Here is a 17,465-nt window from a genome sequence, read left to right as displayed (position 1 = left end):
TCTTACGCACCCAGAGACTTGCTCGTATAGGGCATAAATGGCCCAGATCATGTCATTTGGTATCGCCAAGCTCTTAAGTGTATCAAACAACCTCTCCCTAGGAACTGTGTCAAAGGCTTTGCGGAAGTCCACAAAGCAACAATATAGTTTCTTCTTACGAGCCTTCGTCTGGTCAATTAAGCACCTAAGTGTGAAGATATGGTCAACAGTGGAGAAGGCTCGTCTAAAGCCGGCCTACTTAGGTGCTCGAAGACTTAATGTTTCCATATAATCGTTGAGCTCCGCTTCCATTACTGCACCATATAGTTTAGTGAGCGTATGACCTATCATAATGGTCCTATATGTATTTGGGTCCATTGGGTCCCCTCCTTTATGTGTAGGGGCCACTATGTTCATGGTCCATTGTAGTGGAAAACCCTCGGCGAGGGCGCGGTTGAAGATTAGAGTGAGAAAGGGGGCTAGACACTCTCGAGCATATATGATGTGCTCGGCTCGCAATCCTGTGTGGTCCATGGATTTCCTATGTTGTAATTTTTTTATGACCTTCGTGACCCTAAAGGTCGTGAAAAGTGTCCCCATGGTAGGTCGAGGTGTGGAAGGCATTGGAATGGGTGGTTGGTTCAGGACATGGTAGAGTCTCTCGATATGTGTGCCAAATATTGGGATCCTTGATGGGTGTTTGTGGCCGCGGTTCCCGTAGTCTCTTCCATGCAAGGGCGCAGTCCCTACTCATGAGCATATGGTAGAGTTCCCAATATTGAGATGTTTCCCAATCTCGTCTTTTACGACGTGTCATCTTGCACATCTCTTTGCAAGCCTATACTGAGGAAATAATACCACTAAGTCGCGACACATTAAGTTGTCTTTACAACTCTCTACAATCCTCATCATACCACTTATTTTGTGGCATAGACCCTATTCTACTATGATTGGAGTGTTTCGTGTATGGGTAGCTACTAATTGCTGTTGAGTGAAGGATGTGTGCGAGTTTTGTAGTGAGGTTCTCTAAAGGCAAGGAAGAATCAAAAGAGGGGAGATGGGCTTGAACATGTTGGGAGTAGATGTCAACGAGCTCATGCGTGAAATGTATTATGGTGTGATGGTTTGGTTGACTAGAGTTGGTGGCGTGGGAGGTGTCGCGTTTTAGCTCAAAGTATAGGAAGCTATGGTCTGCACCAATGGGGCATGGGGCCACCCGGAAGGAGTTAACCATGTGGGTAGCTTCAGGGCGTCCTATGAGATACCCAACAAGAGATTGAGTGTGAAAATGTTTGTCTCCTTTTCGGTTGGATGCACACGAATGGTTCACATGGCAAGACCTCATTGTACTAAGAAAATGGCTTCCACGGATATGACATATCCTTGACCATTCGCGTATATAGTCTGAAAAGAAAATCGGTTGTGTGTGTGTGTGGAGAGTTGGTTCTCTTTTTCTCTCGCTACTAATAAATAGGGTCTTCTATTCCAAAAAAGAGAAGCCAATACCAAGAATTTCATTAACTCCGTTGTAGCAGTCTTCCACTGGTTTTGGGCGGATTGAGCATCCTAAGCACATATATATATATATATATATATATGTATGTATATATGTATATGTATATGTATATGTATATGTATATATAGCTTTTTTGACTTTTTGGGAGGATTCGGCTCTCCCCAATTCCGGTAGTGTTTCTATTCTGTGCATAGTGCTGCCTTTTCATATGGACAGGACACCAAGCTTCAACGTGGACATCAGATTCCCCTTGTATTGGCCCACATATTGTGGAATATGGTTAAACGAGTAGTTCAAGACTTTCTCTCAGTTCACCTACTCATGAGATTGATACACCAGAATCTTCTCACTTTAAGGGATGTGGGAGCAGCAAGTGTGTTGAAGCTTGGAACCTACGAGGTCTTCTCACATGCCTGCAACCCTAAGTATATTGCCAAGCTTCTTGAAGTAGGAGGAAAAAAGGCAATGCTTATGAGCAGGACATGTGGCGACAAGTTTTGAGATTCGTTGATTAGGAGATGCATGTCATTTGGGGAACAGTAAATTGGCTGCTTTATAAACTGGAAGCTGTGAATTATGATGATATACATAAAAGCTTCTTTTTTTATCTACTCACAAATGACTCGGTAACTAGACCACGAATGATTGATCATAGATATAATTGAAACCACTTGCGTACATGTTTAAGATGGGGAGATCATCAACAGTAGCAGCAGAACATTCTGTAACTACTACACACGAAGTTGAACATAGCAGAGTGAACCGAACTGAACCACAAAACCACGGCGTAACAGTTTCATGCCATCAATCCAGACAGGGGGATGCACCCTACATTTCAGTCAAGTTTTTACAGCTTTCCCTTTAAGTGTCACTAAACATTGTGAATACTTCATTGCATCCTCATGATCTGAAGCATTGTTTTCTCTTCTAGGCTCAGTCCTAATTACATGCCATTGTCAGTAGTTCATTGCATCCACAAGATCTGAAGCATTGTTTTCCCTTCTAAGTATGGTCCTAATTGCACGAGACAGACTGTTTGTAGACCCTGGTTAAGAAAGAATTCCTGAAACCTGGAGATTTCAGCTGGCGAAAAAGAACTTACTGCCTCAAATCATATGCCAAATTTTGTTCTCATGTTTCAATTTAATACCTGGTGACCTGTTGCAAGTTTTATTTTACATTTGAACATACACTACTTTGTTTACAAACTGCTATCCCTGTGAGACCTGTGAGATATTAGTGATATCTCTTGGTTAGTAAGCCTGAACACTCTAACTTGAGTTATTGTGGTCCTCCAAAAACTTACAGAATGCGTTGAAGTTATTCAGGGTATACTTCTATATTATACAATGAATTTGGAGTCTTGGACATCCATGGAAAAATGGACGGAATGCACCAAAGTCCTTTGGAAAATTGAAAATGTGGTGTGGCTCTATATCGACTCAAATGTATGAGTTCTTTTTGCAAATACTTCTCTCCCAAGTCAAATGAAAATGGCAAAAAATGAGCCCACAACATTGCTCTGTTTGTGTGAAACAGTGCCAAAAGAAATGTCATTGTTTTTCTGAGGTTTCAAGACAGAATTTTGTTTCGTTAAGAAAATTTACGAACCAGTTTCCTAAAATCAATATATAGATGCATATATAGAGAGAGACTGCTCAAGTAATTTCTGGTACTAGTTTCAGCAATGAACTGATTTCAGAAATTAATGAAACCTAACTAATATTTAACTGAAACTCTGTGATCAAATAAGAAATTGGATGTTACAAAATGTTTAAAAGTTGACAATTGCAAGATAGCAGAATGATTTGAGGTTCCAGAAATCAGATATCAGAGACGACGACAGTTATGATATTTGACGCCCACAGGGGGGCAATATGACCCTATAGGACCAGAATTGTTTCATATCACTCTTCCCGTCGTTAGGTGGTTGGATTTTAAAATGGTAAAGCAAAACAGAAAAATTAAAAATGGAAGCGAGAAAGAAAAAGAGATAGAAAAATAGGCTTGTTAGTGTCTTTTGAGAGGCTGAACAATCACCAAAATAAATATAACCAGATTAGAAAAAATTCTCTAAGATACCAGATAATTTCATTAGCTAAGCAAACATTCTGAGCTTAGATTGACTGGGCTTCTGTTTTAAAGTATCTCCAATGTGGGCGAATACAAGATGGAAGGCCTCCGAAGCAAGGGAAGCACCTTCAATGTCAGGTGATAATGGACTTGATATGCTAATAACAAGGGTGATGGGGCCTGGTCCAGATAAACGTAGGTAGCCTATGTGCATGACAAATTGCCATTGCCCATCTATGTGCACAGAAGAAGATAGATAGATAGATAGATTAGACTCTTACAGAGCCCAAAATGTCCTATGAGACCAAGCAAAATATTACATCTGAAAATGTGATCTCACCTTGGAAACAACAAGATAGAAGGAGAAAGAAACCGGCAGGACTCAAAGGCATAGGAAAAATAATAAAATTACAAAAGCGACATTGGTTTTGCTAAAGTAAAACATTTTTTTACTAATAGACCAAGTTTCATTTTAATGCAATGTTGACGGAAGTTTCATATGTTCAAACGGGTATAGAATATTTCAATGGGGTATAGTATAGTGCTTGGTATCATGAACTTTCAATTCATCGGAGGAAAATTATAGGTGCAAGGGGAACATGTGGTGAAATGCTACTGCAAAGGTTGAAACTTCAATGGCTCAAAATATTGTGAGACTTCACCAAAAATTATCCCAGATCTAGAACCAAGACTTTCTTAGCCAACATCTCCATTGTCCTGAATGGAACACAATCAAAAACAACAGCACAAGCTGTGAAGCAAAGGTACTTCAAACATTTGCCTATGATACCATTGACATAAGAAATTAGTTAGATCCAGTCAATCGACTGCAAAGAAAGATAAGCACAAAACTCCTTTACACAAGTGTTTAATTCAATGCTATATTAATACGCAATCATGTAGAAACCAAAATTACAACCGAGTTCTGGCTCGCTTTTGTGACTGTTGTGTTTGATTCCCTTTAGGGACATTCTGTTTCAATTGTGAAGCACCTCGACCAGACCGTTGACTGCTTGTAGTTTTCCTTGATTCTGTAGGTCGCCTTACAGATTCATATTTTGAACTCCTATTGTCAGCACGTTCTCTTTTCAAGTTACTTTCCTTAAAAGAAATTTGAGAAGCCAATGATTCTTTCTTTGGTGTATGCTTTGCACTCACAACTTCCGAAATTTTCATATGTTTCTCCCTAGATATTCGTTCTTTTGAACCAGACAGCTTCTCTGTCTTCTCATCGTCAATATGTTGCTTGTGTACCTTAGTTTTGTTCCCCTTTCTAACACTTCTACCTGCTCCCTTGGGCCTGTCCGGATCTTTAGCTATGGGAGATTTATCTAATTCATTACCTTCTATAGGTACTATTGGAATAACACCCTGTTCATTCACACCAGACACCTCCATCTTCATATCTTCAATTTGTTGCTTGTGTGCATTGGTTTTGCTCCCTTTCCTAACAGTTCTACTTTTTCCCTTCAGCCTGTCCTCTCGTTCCAGATCTTTAACCATTGCAGATTTATTCGATTCATTGCATTCAATTACTGGAGCCATCTCTGGTTCCTTCACACCCACCTCATTATCCAACTCAGCCTTGCAGCTTATATGATTAGAAGAAGATGACCAAACTGGCCCTAACCAACCTTGAGAATCGTTAATACTTGAGGCTTTTGATTCTAAGCCTTTGACAACTTGATTAATAGAGGAACTTCTATCATTAGTCTCAGTCTTCAGCAAACGTTCCATTTCCTTAATGAGGAATTCACGAAGAACATGAGCAGCACCGTACTCCCTAGATTCTTTTGAATAAAATACAAGTGCATTATTAAAAATCAAAAGCATGTCACGAAAGAACTCCCCATTAGCTGAATATTTTCCTTCCTCCAGTTTGTTTCTGACAGCATTCAGATCCATGTGCCTCTTAATGACACTTTTATATCTGGCATTAGTCTGCATATAGTAGCATATTATTAATTTCAGACATGCCCGGCTAAAGAGGGAAAGGGGAAATAAGAGACTCACCTGTATGTCTGGTCTCAACTTGAAAAATGGAGCAAACTTATGAGAGCTTATCATACGTAAGCACTCCAACAAAGTGATGAGATCTGGAAGAAGTTTGTTCTCTGTGATCATGTCTGTCTTCGTCACGGGGTTCTCATCACGAGGGACTTCAACCTTTTTGAGTTGGTAAGCTTCCTTGTCTATCATCTCAGCAATTACACTAAATTCTGTACACCCCAAGATTTGGGAGGAAATAACTTCATCTGTCACAAATTTACCAGGCTCCTGACTGGAGGTTTCTGGTTTCTCTAGTTTAAAGCACGAGCTCTGTGTAGCGAGACCTGAAACTGTCCTCTTGTATCTATATGAACTGAGCTGATGTGATTCATCTTCAAAGACACTGCTGGCACACCCCAGGTGTATCTCCAAATCAGAAAACATTAAATTAGTCGCCTTTGCATCATTTGTTGGAGTCATGCATGTCACTGCATTGTTTGCACCAACATTATCTAGCCTCTCCTTCGCTTGTCCACAATCACTGGAACTTAGACACGTGTCATTTGTTAAAGGAAACTTTCTTCTTTGCAAATTCACTATATCTGTTTCCTTGATTTTGATTACATCAACTAGACGCCCATCCTCGGGCATGTCTATCCTTCCTTGAAGACCATTTTGTGTGCATATGATTGAGTTTCCAATACAATCAACAAATGCTTCATCATTAATTTCTTGCAGTTCAGTTCCTTCAGTCGCTGTCTTCTTACTCAAATTCTTAAGTTCCACTTGACTGGTTAAACTTCCCTCTTCACTCAAAGAACTGTCCCTCTGCCTGCCATTATTGACAAATCCATATGAGATCTGTTTTTTTGCATATGGCTCCTCGGAAACCTTCTGACTGTCAGAACTCACTGCATATAAGTGGCAATCTTTTGTTCGATCACCCACTTCATAAACATGACCTCCCTCATGTTGACCTGTTACAGATTCCTGATCTACATGTTCTAAAGAAACATTAACAACTATTTCTGACATTGAGGTGTTTTCTGAAAGAAGAACAGTAATGCCCTTTTCATACGCTGTTAAATGGACAACTTGATTTGAACCTTCCAGCTGTTCATCAATACATTCCAAAGACTTGTATTCTATTGTTACATCCTCATCTCCAACCTTTTTGGCAACTGGTTCACCTATTTTTGATGCAGCACCTTTCTCTTCATTTGAACCTCCATCAGGACAAATTGTCGGATTGTTTGAGCTATCCAATATACTGATGTTGGTGCTTTCATTCATTCTCTTTGACTTGTGTTTTGTACTACTACATGAAACTGCCAATAGGTCTTTTCTATTTAGATAGGTGCTCTTTGAGTTGAAAGAAGGTTGATCGAGTGTATGCTCTTGAACACACGCGCATTCTTCTTTTTCAGCTAACATTTGACTCTCGTAATCAAGGTCGTCTCCAGCTATTTCACAGACCCCATCAATGTCAGACACGTTACCTATTTCCCTCAGAGTTTGATTGTTCGTTGTACACAAGGAGATGTCCTTGCTCTCCATAGGTTCGACTTCTACATTAATACTTCCATTTTCAAACACCATCTCCGTCTCTGATCCAGTTAAAGACAATTTATTCTTATCTGTCTCAGAAGATAGTACAAGAGATGAGGCCTCTGATTCTAGGATTCCTTGAGATTCTAAATCCTTAGCACCGATAGTTTCAGGGCTAGAGACAGATGTGCCATCCTCATAAGCCAACCTCAATAAATCCATTGCATTAACTCCAGGTAACAAGTTCCTCTCACAGATTTCAAGGTGATTTGCCTTGACGTCTGAGACATCTGTCATCTCAGACACAGCACATTCATGCATAGGCACCAACTCCTTAGGCAACAATTGAACGTGAGTGACCTTTATTTCTCCAGATCCATTATCAATAGACTCATTAATGTTGGACAAGCTACTTGCATGATTAGAGATTGGCCCCACAGTCAACAGTGAGCCATTCATATTTTCAGATCCACAATCAATCGATTCTTCGAGCACTGGGTTGCTGATAGGGTTCATAGACACACATCCCTCTGAAGTGCTATGCTGACCAGAATCTCCCTTAGATGGTTCTTTCACCATAATAGCAGCATCTAATTCATTGGCCACATTCTCTTCGTTGTAACATGATGCACCGGTTTCTACTGCAGCAATTCTACATGAGTCTCCATGCCTAGCATCTTCGTTATTGGAATGACCTATCTTATTTTCCAAAGGACTTCTGCAAGACGAAACTTGATCCCCCAACTCTTCTTGTGCTTCATTGTTCATGGTTATCAATAAGCTTACCATACCATATGTTTTTGAAAGATCAGAGGTTTTCCTGATTAGGGACATTTTCTGATTACCATTTAAACATTTTGATAGTCCTTCTTGACTTGGATCAGAATCTCTGACTTGGTCCACCACTTTAGCAACATCATTTTCAGAACGAAGTTCAGTAACTCTCTGGGTGAAATTGCAGTTTTGCTTGATCACATTGCCTTCTTTGGCTAACTCCTCAGCTGCTGTTGCTGCTTGAAATTCAGCACATTCTGCTTGTAACTGTTTCAATTTCTTCTGCAACAATCTGAGAGAAAATAAAAGATAGCCAAACAAACAAAAAACCATTAGTTATGGTGCATTATCATTTACAGATGTAAAAAAACTTATGAGATTCTAAGTTCTCACTCAATAGACCCATCATACTGTTCAAGTTCCCTTTTCAGTTGAGTAATCCGAAGCTTCCGGACCTCCTCAAACCATGGAATATTGCCACCCCTGTTCACCGTCAGATCAAAAACGAAATTTGATTTGAGGATTTGAAAATGTATATATTGGAAACAATATCAAAATGCTAATAAGATTTTCAATATTGCAGCCATGCGTCCAAATACATAACATGAGTTTCAATTGTAATATGCCGTTAGTGAGATAAAAGGTTATATAGCAGAGTTTTGCTTGTTTCCAGCATTCATTCCAGATATGTTAAGATTTGGTCGCTACAATTGCAGTATTCAAAACATTATATGAGACATGGCATGTGAAACAAACTCATTTACAGTGTCTCGTTGATAAAAACTCAATAAGGCAGAATTTTTCTGACACGAGGGAAGATGGCTATCCTCTAGTTCTTCTAGAGTAAAAAAAATTTCATTGTGCTAAATAATATTATTATTGTTTGATTGTTCTAAGATCAACAATTAAATATGCTTGTTTGATCTGCTGAACATGAATCAGAATAAATCTGAATCTGCTCGCTAAATTTGTTGAACAAGCATTTAGTTGATGAAAATGAGAAAACAATTTGACAGAATCTGGCAGTTTAAAATGTTGGGAAAAAAATTACTTGATGATCAAAGAAGAACCAATGAGAATCTGTTTGTTTGGTTTGTTAAGCAAACAACTAATTGATCATCTAAGTGCTGAAAATTACAAATCAACAATCAATTGTTACTAAAAATGAGAACAAATCAGAATATTAGGCTGCTTAATTTTTGAGCAAACAAGTAGATGATCAAAATGGGAACAAAGTCAGAATCTGCTTGCTTAATTTGGAGTGCAACAACTTCTTGATGATGAAAATGAGAACAAATCAGAATCTTAGGCTGCTTAATTTTTTAGCAAACAAGCAGATGATCAAAATGGGAACAAAGTCAGAATCTGCTTGCTTAATTTGGAGTGCAACAACATCTTGATGATGAAAATGAGAACAAATCAGAATCTGTGTCTTTGTTTTGTTGAGCAAACAACTAGTCATGATCAAAATATGAACAGATAAGAATCCCCTTGCTCAATTTGTTGAACACCTACTGAATTGTTAATATCAGAATGAATCAGTATCAAAACCTAGCTGAAGATGAAAATGAGACCAAATCAGAAGCAGTGACTAGAGATGATTATGATCAAAATGAGAGAGAATCAGAATCTTTCTGCTTAATTTGTTGAACCTACAGCCAGTTGGGGATCAAAATGAGAGAACTAGATTTCTTGCTGGATGTGTTAAAAAAATAGTAAAAATTAATAGAAACAGAGTCTGATTGCTTACTTTAATTAAGAGGCAAGTAGTTGATCAAAATGCAAACAAATTGGAATATGTGCTCCCTAGTTGATGATCAGTACACAAACAAATGAGAATTTGATTGCTCAATTCGTTGAATAAACAATGCTGCTTTCTTAATTTGTTAAACAAACAACTGAAGTGCAAAACAAATTAGAATTGACTTGATTAATTTTTTGAACAACTAGTTGCTTATCAAAATGAGAGAGAAACGAAGTTACGTGAAATCAAAATGCTAACAAATCAGACTCTCCTTGGCCAGTTTGCTTTTCAGAATTTTCTTGCTTAATTTGCTGACACAAATGCTTTTATCAAAATGAGAACAAAGCAGAGCCTATTTTATTTACTACTTAGGCAAACAACTGGTCTATTTCATCAAAATGAAAGCAAATCAAAGGATAGAAGCATGTACACTGTTTTAGAGCGATCAAGACTAGAGAAGCGTCCATTGAGGATCCAGAATCTGCATTTACAAGCCTGAGAGAAGAAATAAGAAAGAAAAGTTTGATTAACGCTGTAAAGTCTGCATAAACAGAAGACGATGATGATGATGGAGTACCTCTGCAGAGAAGAGAGAAAGAGAAGATGGAAAGAAAGCTCTGGATCGGAGTTCTGAGGACACCATATCCCAATTGCAGGTTCCGTGCTTCAAAACAGCGCTGGCTAACAGAAGGTCTTCCCAGGTACTCCAAGGGGAAGCCGGAGTATGATCCGGAGATGGAAGTTCTAGAGGAAGCTTCGCCATTGCCACTGAGAAAAACTATTCTTCTGCTGCTGCTTATTCGTCAAGGAACCACAGATGCAGGTTCTAAAGGAAGCTCTGTCATTGCAGCTGGAGAAAATCTGTCGTCTCCTTCTCCTTCTTGGACTGCAGAAATCTTCAGTCTTCTCTTCCTCTTTTTCTGATGCTGCTTCGCGTCGTCATCGTCGTCGCTCATTCTCAGCTCCTATGCTTTCTTCCTTCTTCTTCTTCTTCTTCGTCTTCTTCTTCGTCTTCGTCGGAAACTCAGGGAGAGAGAGAGAGACACACACACACACACACTCCCTTCCCTCTCTCTATCTCTCTCTTCTCTGACACGCACACTCTCTCTCTAGAGAGACAGAGAGACAGAGAGCGCTCGTCACAGTCTCCAAGTTTTGCATTTGTTTTTCTTTTTTTTGTTCGATTAATTATTATTATTATTATTATTATTATTCGCTCTTGCTTTGTCGACTAGTAACGAATTTGAAGACATGTAAAGAAAAGAAAGTATGGTAGAGGATGAATGTCACTTGCTCTTCCCATGCTCGACATATACATAGCGCAATTCGTTCAAGTTATGTTGACATACTAAGAGGGAGTGATAGCTTAAGTGCCATTCTTAAGACACCACCTAGAAGGTTGAGCTCATATGTTTATTGCTTTTTATTCACACATGTTGACTTTGTGCTTCAATGTATGAATACCCCTTCTTAGGAAGGAGACACATATCAAGAACATATGTATACTCTGGTCCCATAGGTCAAAATTGGCCTCTTTATGGACGATAAAAATTCTAATTCTATAATCTCTCTCTCAAGAAATCCCTAAATCCACTTGTTAAAAATGTCCAAAAACATTCTCTTACAAAGTTTCTATAAGTTAAGAACAAATGTCATACACCCTCCTCTCCCTTAAGACAGGATCACTTCCCATTGAGATCACGGCATTGTAAAGGGTTGTTAAATACATGCTTAAGGTTCAAAAAAGTCCCTTGCATCGACTTTCTAGAATTTGCATGGTAAGCAAGCAAAAAGATCCAAAAGACACATAAAAGAAAATTTGTGTGTTCTAATTGGATGCAAGATATGGAAAAATGGTTTGGTAGATGGGATGCAACACATTTGTTTCATGATGCATCACTACATTCCTTTGTAAATGAGGGATTTTTGCAACACCAATGTATCATGACATGGGACAAATGTGGGGGCTTACGCTTCACACATTATACTACACATGTTGCACCTAACTACAAAACCATATTCTTCGAAAAACGGGAAAACTATACACATTGTTACATGTTAGAGCCCATCCCGTCGTTTGTAATTCAAACCATTGGGTCCATGCAACTTAGCTCAAATGCATTGCGATGTGAGATGGGGCATTGGGGTGCAAGTGATGAGAGTAGTCGACTATGCACACTTTGCCCTAAACAAGTTCGAGAGTTTGAGTATCACACTTTGAATACAATGCTCAGCCTTTGGTTATATTCGATCATGCTTTCCACACATCTTCGATCAAGCCCAATCCTTGCACGAAATTCTTGCACAACCACAATGTGCACTTTCGATTACAACATTCATTGGTAAAGTTCTTGAACATCAAGAGTCGCTACTAACTTTCACATGTATCACGTGAAATGTAATATTTTGGTCTCATAGGTCCTTTCTCTATTTTCCTTCCAATTGACTTTTTATCTCTAATTTGCTCTTAACCTCAATTAGTTCCATAAATCTATTTATTGATTGGTTTACTCGGACATCTAAGTGGCTAAGACTAATGCCATGGTGGCCCCCACGTGCAACTAATGCTCTTATAAATTTCGATCAAAACCTACAACTCATCTCAGCATCCTTCTTCTTCTTCTTCACGAGATGAGTACAGGCAAAACAAGGTTGGGGTGGGGGACATTTCAAAAGTATTTGATGGCGAGAGGGCACCTTGAATTGATCGATGAATATGTATCCTCAACAACTCTTTCGAAGTGTTATTTGCATTCAGACATGCTATCATTTTTTAACTAGAACTTGGTTATTCAAAGAATGGCTCGATGAAAAAGTGTTAGATAGAAAGTGCTTTTTATGTTTCATCTAGGAAGGTAGATGCATGTTATTATGCCATTGCATAGATGGGGCATGGTTCTTACCACTAGATTGAATGGGATTAGTGAATATTTTTCATTCATTTAACACAAGTTTATGATGCTCTAGATTCCTATGACATGATTTATTCTTACTTAAAAACAAGAAATAGGTCATGAGTTACTTAGGTTTGTATTGAGAGACCTTTTGTTCCCTTTGTAGTAAGCATCACCATCACCCCCCTTCCTTTTCCCTGATATGCATACATGCAAGTGACCGAGATTCAAATCTTGAAGACATCCATCCATGCATGAGATAGCAAAACAAATGGAGACAACTCCTCTCTTATATTTCAGCACAATGTCATTGTGACCATCCCAAACCATTGGAATGCACACACACACACACACACACAAAAACTCATGAACGAGCATATGCATACATGCAAGTGACCAAGATTCAAAGTTTGTGGGTGTCCATCATGGGATGGTATAAGAGACAAAGACTACGCCTCTCTCATATTTCAACATAAATATCGTGTGACCATCCCAAACCATTGGAACACACACACACACAACTCATGAACGAGTGGGCGAAGAAGGGAACTCATTATCAAAATGCACGCACCCACAATACAATGCATGCATAAGTCTATGCATGCATGCATGTGTGTGTGTTTGTGTGTATGTATGTATCTATATATATCGACGTTTCTATTTGCAACCAAATAATAAAGAGTCCTGGCGAGGAAACCACAGTAACTGACGATGCACGAGGCATTTTGAAAGGCACATGTGATCTACATTGTTAGATCTTTATCCACAAAATACGCACACCTAAAAACCAACTAAACTATGACTAGCCTTTGTCACATCTAACTTAGGCAAATAAATTTTTTCCAACCCAGACATTGTAATTTCTAAACCGAGCAAATCTTGCCATGACATTACCTAATTGTTACTCCCTTCTTAGGGAACACCTTCGATTACTCCTCCTGAGTAATTGGATCAAGGAATCGTGATTGCGTAAGAGACTAAGGTGGGGCGAGTAGGGGGGAGCGAAACATTACACCCTTCTGGTTGGACACTCTGAGAATCGACTACAACGGATTCGTACTCACGACTTATAGAAGAGATAACACAATTGGAAATGGAATTGAACACGAGACAAGCACAGAGACGGACCCAAAAAATATACGTAATTGACTATTGAATGGATAATACAATGGTAGTACAACCCGAGTATAATTGGTAACACTCACTTTGACTTGGCTTAGTCACTCTAGCTTGAAAAAGATATATCTTATGTCTCCCTCCTTCTTGTCCCCTTCATGCGTTATATAGCTCTTTCCTTCATCGGCGTGTTCCAACTACTCTCCTGATCCTCGGTCTATGTTTTCGGCTGCTTGTATTTCAGTTACTTTTCCCTTCAGCTGTTAGTGCTCGACTTCTTTTATCTTTTCGCACTTAACCTACTCATCCCCTTTCACACTTTACTATTCCGATCCTTTTCACACCTTTGTCTTATTATCCCACAGATAACACCTGGCACGCCCTGGGACAGTGCCTTGCACGTCGAACCCAAAAATCAACCAAAGAAATTGAAAAATTGAAATTATTGCCATCCATAATGGAAGAATCGGGAAAATATTTTATGATACACTATTCTTCTTCCAAAATTTCTTGAAGGCCCTCCTCTTGTCCTGGCTCGTCCGGTTTGAGCGTGGCCAAAAGATCTAGCCCTTGGTTTGCCAATTCCGGATCGACCTCTTAGGCGTTGTCTGGTTGAGTTGCCTCCTCCTGCTTCGGCTCGTCTAGGGGAAGCTCAACCGATAAACCTAGCCATTGGTCTGTAACCTCAGCCATAGCTTTTGGAGCCACCTCTTCTTGCTTTGGCTCTGTGTCATGTTCGACCATCAGTTTGATCTCCTAATTCGGGCGCGTCACATCTTCTACTTTCATCTCTTGTGTTGCAACACTTCTATTGATGAAAGTAGAAGATGTGACAAGCTTGTGTCGTGGCTTTGGCTTCCTTCTCGGCTCAGAGGCGCTCGCGTTCATATCCTTCTATTTCAATGGCGAGCAACAGTTGATCATCATTCAATTCCTCAAGGAGGTTTCCGATGGCCATGCTATGTGTGCGTGCCAAGGCTTGGAATTCCTCGGTGAGGTCTTCGGGGAGAATCTGAATGCTATTTTCGACCATTTTGTAAAATCCACGACCCTCCTTTTTTCGGTTCTCAGCATCTGCTCGGAAGAATTGTAACTTGGCTGGTTGAGTTGACCACTCTTTCCAACCACAAGCGAGTGCCCCTTCAACCTTTAGATTTAACTTCTGTCGATGCTTTGTAATTAATGTCTATACGCGCTCTTCGACCATTTCATACTTGACCCGGAGAGTATTCATTGCCTCTTTGGTAGTTTCAGCGTTGAGTTCGAGCCTATCCGGAGTTGGTACGAGGTGTTTAGTCTTGACGAGAACTCAAGGCTCCTTATGCGCAATGCTCGGCCACAACCGAGCTTAAAATCATACACAGAAAACGGGAATGAATGCACGACACAAGAGAAGAGACGAGTACGCAGGATGTTTACGTGGAAAACCCAAACTAAGGGAAAAACCACGGCAGCCCACAGGCTGCAAACTATCACTATGCTAGAATGTACAACAGTGAGTTCACGGAGGCAACGACCTCATGCTCACGATCCTCGCCACAGGCGGCGGTTACAACAGAGGCAACGACCTCTTTCTCTCTCTCTCTCTCTGTACACAGTTCCGCGCTCTCTCTCTCCTTGCACCAACAAGAATAACAACAACTAAAAGTTTGCCCTAAGTCATATTTATACTAATATGACTTTTCGGCTATTTACAAATATAGCCATGATGGACTCTCATAAACATATTTACTAATATGTCTCTTCATACGGTGAGCACTCCTCATCGGGTCTGCACCATCCGACTCTCCTTAGCCGGGTACTCCTCATCCGGTTCTCACCGGGTCTGCACCATCCGGCTCTTCGTAGCCGGGTACTCCTCATTCGGTTCTCACCGGGTCTGCACCATCCGGCTCTCCGTAGCTGGGTACTCCTCATCCGGTTCTCATCCGGGTCTGCACCATCCGGCTCTCCGTAGCCGGGTACTCCTTATCCGGTTTCGGCCTCGGCCGAGTTTGCTTATCAGCATTGTTCTTCTCCCTTCCCATCCGGAGGGACCTGTCTCCCAACAAACTCCCCCTTCACTCCGGCATGGGGTGTCTTACTAGTCCGATCCTCTTCCGGCATGCATCCAGCTTGTCGGGTATCAACACTTTGGTCAGCATATCTGACCCTTCTCGGCCGTGTGGATCTTCGTCAGTGTGAACTCCTGGTCATCTACTCTTTCCCGGATCCAGTGATACCTTCGCTGGATATGCTTCGTCTGGGAATGGTAGGCCGCATTCTTAGCAAGGTGGATGGCACTTTGACTGTCGCAATAGAGTCGGTATTCATCTTGCCGGATACTGAGCTCTCCGATGAAGTCCTTCATCCATAATATTTCCTTGCCGGCTTCCACAGCCGCCATGTACTCCGCCTCCGTGGTTGACAATGCAACCGTCTTCTGCAGCCTCGACTGCCACGAAACAGCTCCCCCTGCATATGTCATTACGTACTCGGATGTAGACCGGCTGGTATCCACATCAGCCGACATGTCCGAATCGGTGAAACCGTCAAGTTGAGGTTTTCCGGAACCGAATCGGAGACACATATGCGAAGTGCCTTTCAAATACCGGAGTATCCATTTGACCGCGTTCCAGTGCTCCTTGCCGGGATTACTCATAAACCGACTCACCACTCCGACTGCGTATCCTATATCCGGTCGGGTACACACCATTGCGTACATTAAGCTCCCGACGGCAGAGGCATATGGAATCTTCATCATATCCGCCTTCTCTGCTTTCGTCTTCGGGCTTTGCTCACCGGATAACCTGCAGTTTGCCGGAAGTGTCGATCCGACCGGTTTCGCATCCGACATGTTGAATCGGTGAAACACCTTTGTCACGTACTTCTCCTGTGACAACCATAATTGCTTCACTGACCGGTTCTGGATAATATGCATCCCCAACATCTATCTTGCCGGACCCAAGTCTTTCATTGAGAAGGTTCGGTTGAGAGCCTTCTTCAGCATCCGTATTTTGGCTTGGTCCCGTCTGACGATCAACATGTCGTCCACGTACAGAAGGAGTATCAGGAAGTCGCCTCCTTCGAACTTCTTCACAAACACGCAGTGATCGGCCTGCGTCTTGTGGTACCCTTGATCGGTCATGAAGGAATCAAACTTCCGGTACCATTATCGGGGAGCCTGCTTTAGTCCGTACAGGCTCTTCTTCAGCCGGCATACCAGGTGCTTCTTCCCTTTCTCCACGAATCCTTCCGGTTGCTGCATGTAGATCTCCTCTTTGAGGTCGCCGTGAAGGAATGTCGTCTTCACATCCAGCTGCTCTACCTCGAGGTCCATGCTTGCCGCTATACTCAGCACCATCTGGATGGAGGTCATCTTTACTACCGGGGCAAATATCTCGTCGAAGTCCATGCCCTTCTTTTGCTGGAACCCCTTCACAACGATCCTGGCTTTGTATCTCGGGGGGTTGCCGGCATCTCCCGGTTTCAACTTGTACACCCACTTGTTTCGGAGTGCCCGCTTTCCTTTCGGCAACTCCACCAATTCGTACGTATGGTTCTCATGCAAGGAATCCATCTCATCCTACATGGCACTTAACCATTTGCGGTTGTGGGTATCATCCTTCGCTTCTTCGAAGCTTTCCGGCTCCCCCTCATCGGTCAGCAGAACATGCTCTGCATCCGGAAATCTCTGAGGCGCCCTTCTCTCTCTGAGAGGATATCTCTGTCTTCGGGCTTCGGTAACCGGCTCCTCCATTTGCTCTTCATCCGAATCCGATTCGGGGTCTTGGCCGGTTCCGGTTTCAACTTCCTCTACTTCTTCTTCAGCCTGTTCGGTATCCTCACTGTA

The 17,465-nt window shown here is 41.2% G+C and overlaps 1 protein-coding gene across 1 annotated transcript; it reads right to left on the bottom strand.

Annotated features, from left to right (window-relative positions):
• Positions 1 to 3,956: 3,956 nt before the first annotated feature.
• Positions 3,957 to 10,666, bottom strand: LOC147860153 (uncharacterized). The gene is made up of 6 exons (XM_087324229.1): positions 10,201 to 10,666; positions 10,054 to 10,118; positions 8,273 to 8,362; positions 5,582 to 8,171; positions 4,488 to 5,509; positions 3,957 to 4,349 (listed from the first exon to the last, which is right to left on the bottom strand). Exons 1-6 carry the CDS (start codon positions 10,384 to 10,386, stop codon positions 4,301 to 4,303), a joined length of 4,002 nt encoding a protein of 1,333 aa, XP_087180355.1. The 5' UTR covers positions 10,387 to 10,666; the 3' UTR covers positions 3,957 to 4,300.
• Positions 10,667 to 17,465: the final 6,799 nt, after the last annotated feature.

Source organism: Azolla caroliniana, unplaced genomic scaffold, assembly GCF_043228905.1.
Source record: "Azolla caroliniana isolate FFs.n. ecotype wild unplaced genomic scaffold, voAzoCaro1.0.p SCAF_9, whole genome shotgun sequence".
Classification (NCBI taxonomy): domain Eukaryota; kingdom Viridiplantae; phylum Streptophyta; class Polypodiopsida; order Salviniales; family Salviniaceae; genus Azolla; species Azolla caroliniana.
Note: the sequence above shows the minus strand (reverse complement) of the source record. Positions and strands in the feature narration are given on the sequence as shown.